Source organism: Sinocyclocheilus anshuiensis, unplaced genomic scaffold (assembly GCF_001515605.1).
Source record: "Sinocyclocheilus anshuiensis isolate Anshui unplaced genomic scaffold, SAMN03320099.WGS_v1.1 scaffold1067, whole genome shotgun sequence".
Lineage (NCBI taxonomy): Eukaryota > Metazoa > Chordata > Actinopteri > Cypriniformes > Cyprinidae > Sinocyclocheilus > Sinocyclocheilus anshuiensis.
In genome coordinates, this window is record NW_015547739.1 from 483,487 (window position 1) to 485,041 (window position 1,555).

Here is a 1,555-nt window from a genome sequence, read left to right on the forward strand (position 1 = left end):
AATCCATCTAACAGCTCAATGGAGTCTCATTGTAGGGTTGAGTAGATTTGCTCAAGAAAAGCAGCTCAAAGGCTAAGATTAGATTGATCATTATTTATAACTTTACAGCCGTTAGAGACCCAGAGCTGAAAGCCATTTGTAAGCGGCGTCTCTTTCAGAAGAAGATGATCAGATGAGAGTCTGACTGATGATTATATAATAAGACACTCATGTCAGATTTGTGCGGCTCTTGTTGACTCGACTGACCTTTAGTAACTCTCCTCAATCCAGCACTTTCACAGCATCAGCTTCATTCTTCTCATATTCATTAAATCACATCATAGCTACAGATTCTAGTATTTGCCACTTACACTCTGTGAACTTTCTAGAAAATAGTTTGGATGATAAAACATCTGCTAAGAACATAAATGTCCATCTAACAGCTCAATGGAGTCTCATTGTAGGGTTGAGTAGATTTGCTCAAGAAAAGCAGCTCAAAGGCTAAGATTAGATTGATCATTATTTATAACTTTACAGCCGTTAGAGACCCAGAGCTGAAAGCCATTTGTAAGCGGCGTCTCTTTCAGAAGAAGATGATCAGATGAGAGTCTGACTGATGATTATATAATAAGACACTCATGAACTGTTTCTCTGTGAGTCTCTGTCACAGCAGGATCTGCTCAAGTCCACTATGATCCTGTTCTTCTAGATCTCTGTTACCTGCAGGAACTGGATGTGATCCTGTGTGTGTGAAAGCTGCTCCAGCTCAGCGTCTCTCCTCCTCAGATCATTGATCTCCTGCTCCAGTCGCTCCAGTCGTCCTTCAGCTCGACTCACTGCAGTCTTTTCCTGATCTCTGATGAGCCGTATCAGCTCAGAGCGGCTTCTCTCAATGGAGCGGATGAGCTCAGTAAAGATCCTCTCACTGTCCTCCACTGCTGTCTGTGCAGAGCGCTGTTAGGACACACAGTGATTCAGGCTTCAGTGAGTCTGAACTGAGACGGAGACAAACTTCTCTTCTTCTCCAGACTCACCTTATGAGACTCCACAGCCTCTCTCAGCTGCTGAAGATCTTTCTCTCTCTGCTGGATTCTCTGCTGGAACGTCTCCTGTGTCTCCTTCAGCTGCTTCTGCAGGACAAACAAATGATAGTAAATCTCACATAAAGCTACTGGCACTAAATCATTATGTTAACAGATGAATTATGTAAAAGTGGAATGCTGGTGCTGGAGGACAAACGGATGATAGTGAATCTCACAGAAAACTACTGCCACTAAATCAGATTAAGGCCTGGTTAACACTGCAAGTGTGAGTATTATAAAAGTGAAACTGACACAGATGTAGAGCTTCACACTGACAGTGTTTCTGTGTTCTGTGTAATTCAGCTGCAGCTCTACACTGAAAATAAACAGACTATTGGATCAATACACTGAGTATTAACTTGATCGTGAGTTTGAAATACCTGTTTCTCTGTCCTCTGTTCTGCAGGTGATACAATGTCATGGTTTTTATGTTCAATGATCGTACACATCATACATATACATTTCTGGTCAGTGCGACAGAAAACCTCAAGGAG

General features: G+C 42.2%; 1 protein-coding gene across 1 annotated transcript in view; it reads right to left on the reverse strand.

Annotated features, from left to right (window-relative positions):
* LOC107704463 (uncharacterized protein F23F12.8-like) overlaps window positions 1-1,510 on the reverse strand; it is a 6,211-nt gene extending 4,701 nt beyond the window's left edge. Inside the window, exons 1-3 of the mRNA XM_016507390.1 lie at window positions 1,442-1,510; window positions 1,014-1,109; window positions 700-933 (exon numbers count right to left, since the gene is read on the reverse strand). Of these exons, the coding sequence (XP_016362876.1) occupies window positions 700-933; window positions 1,014-1,109; window positions 1,442-1,510 (399 nt within the window). The remainder of the gene's footprint in view (window positions 1-699; window positions 934-1,013; window positions 1,110-1,441) is intronic.
* Between the last annotated feature and the right edge of the window lie 45 nt (window positions 1,511-1,555).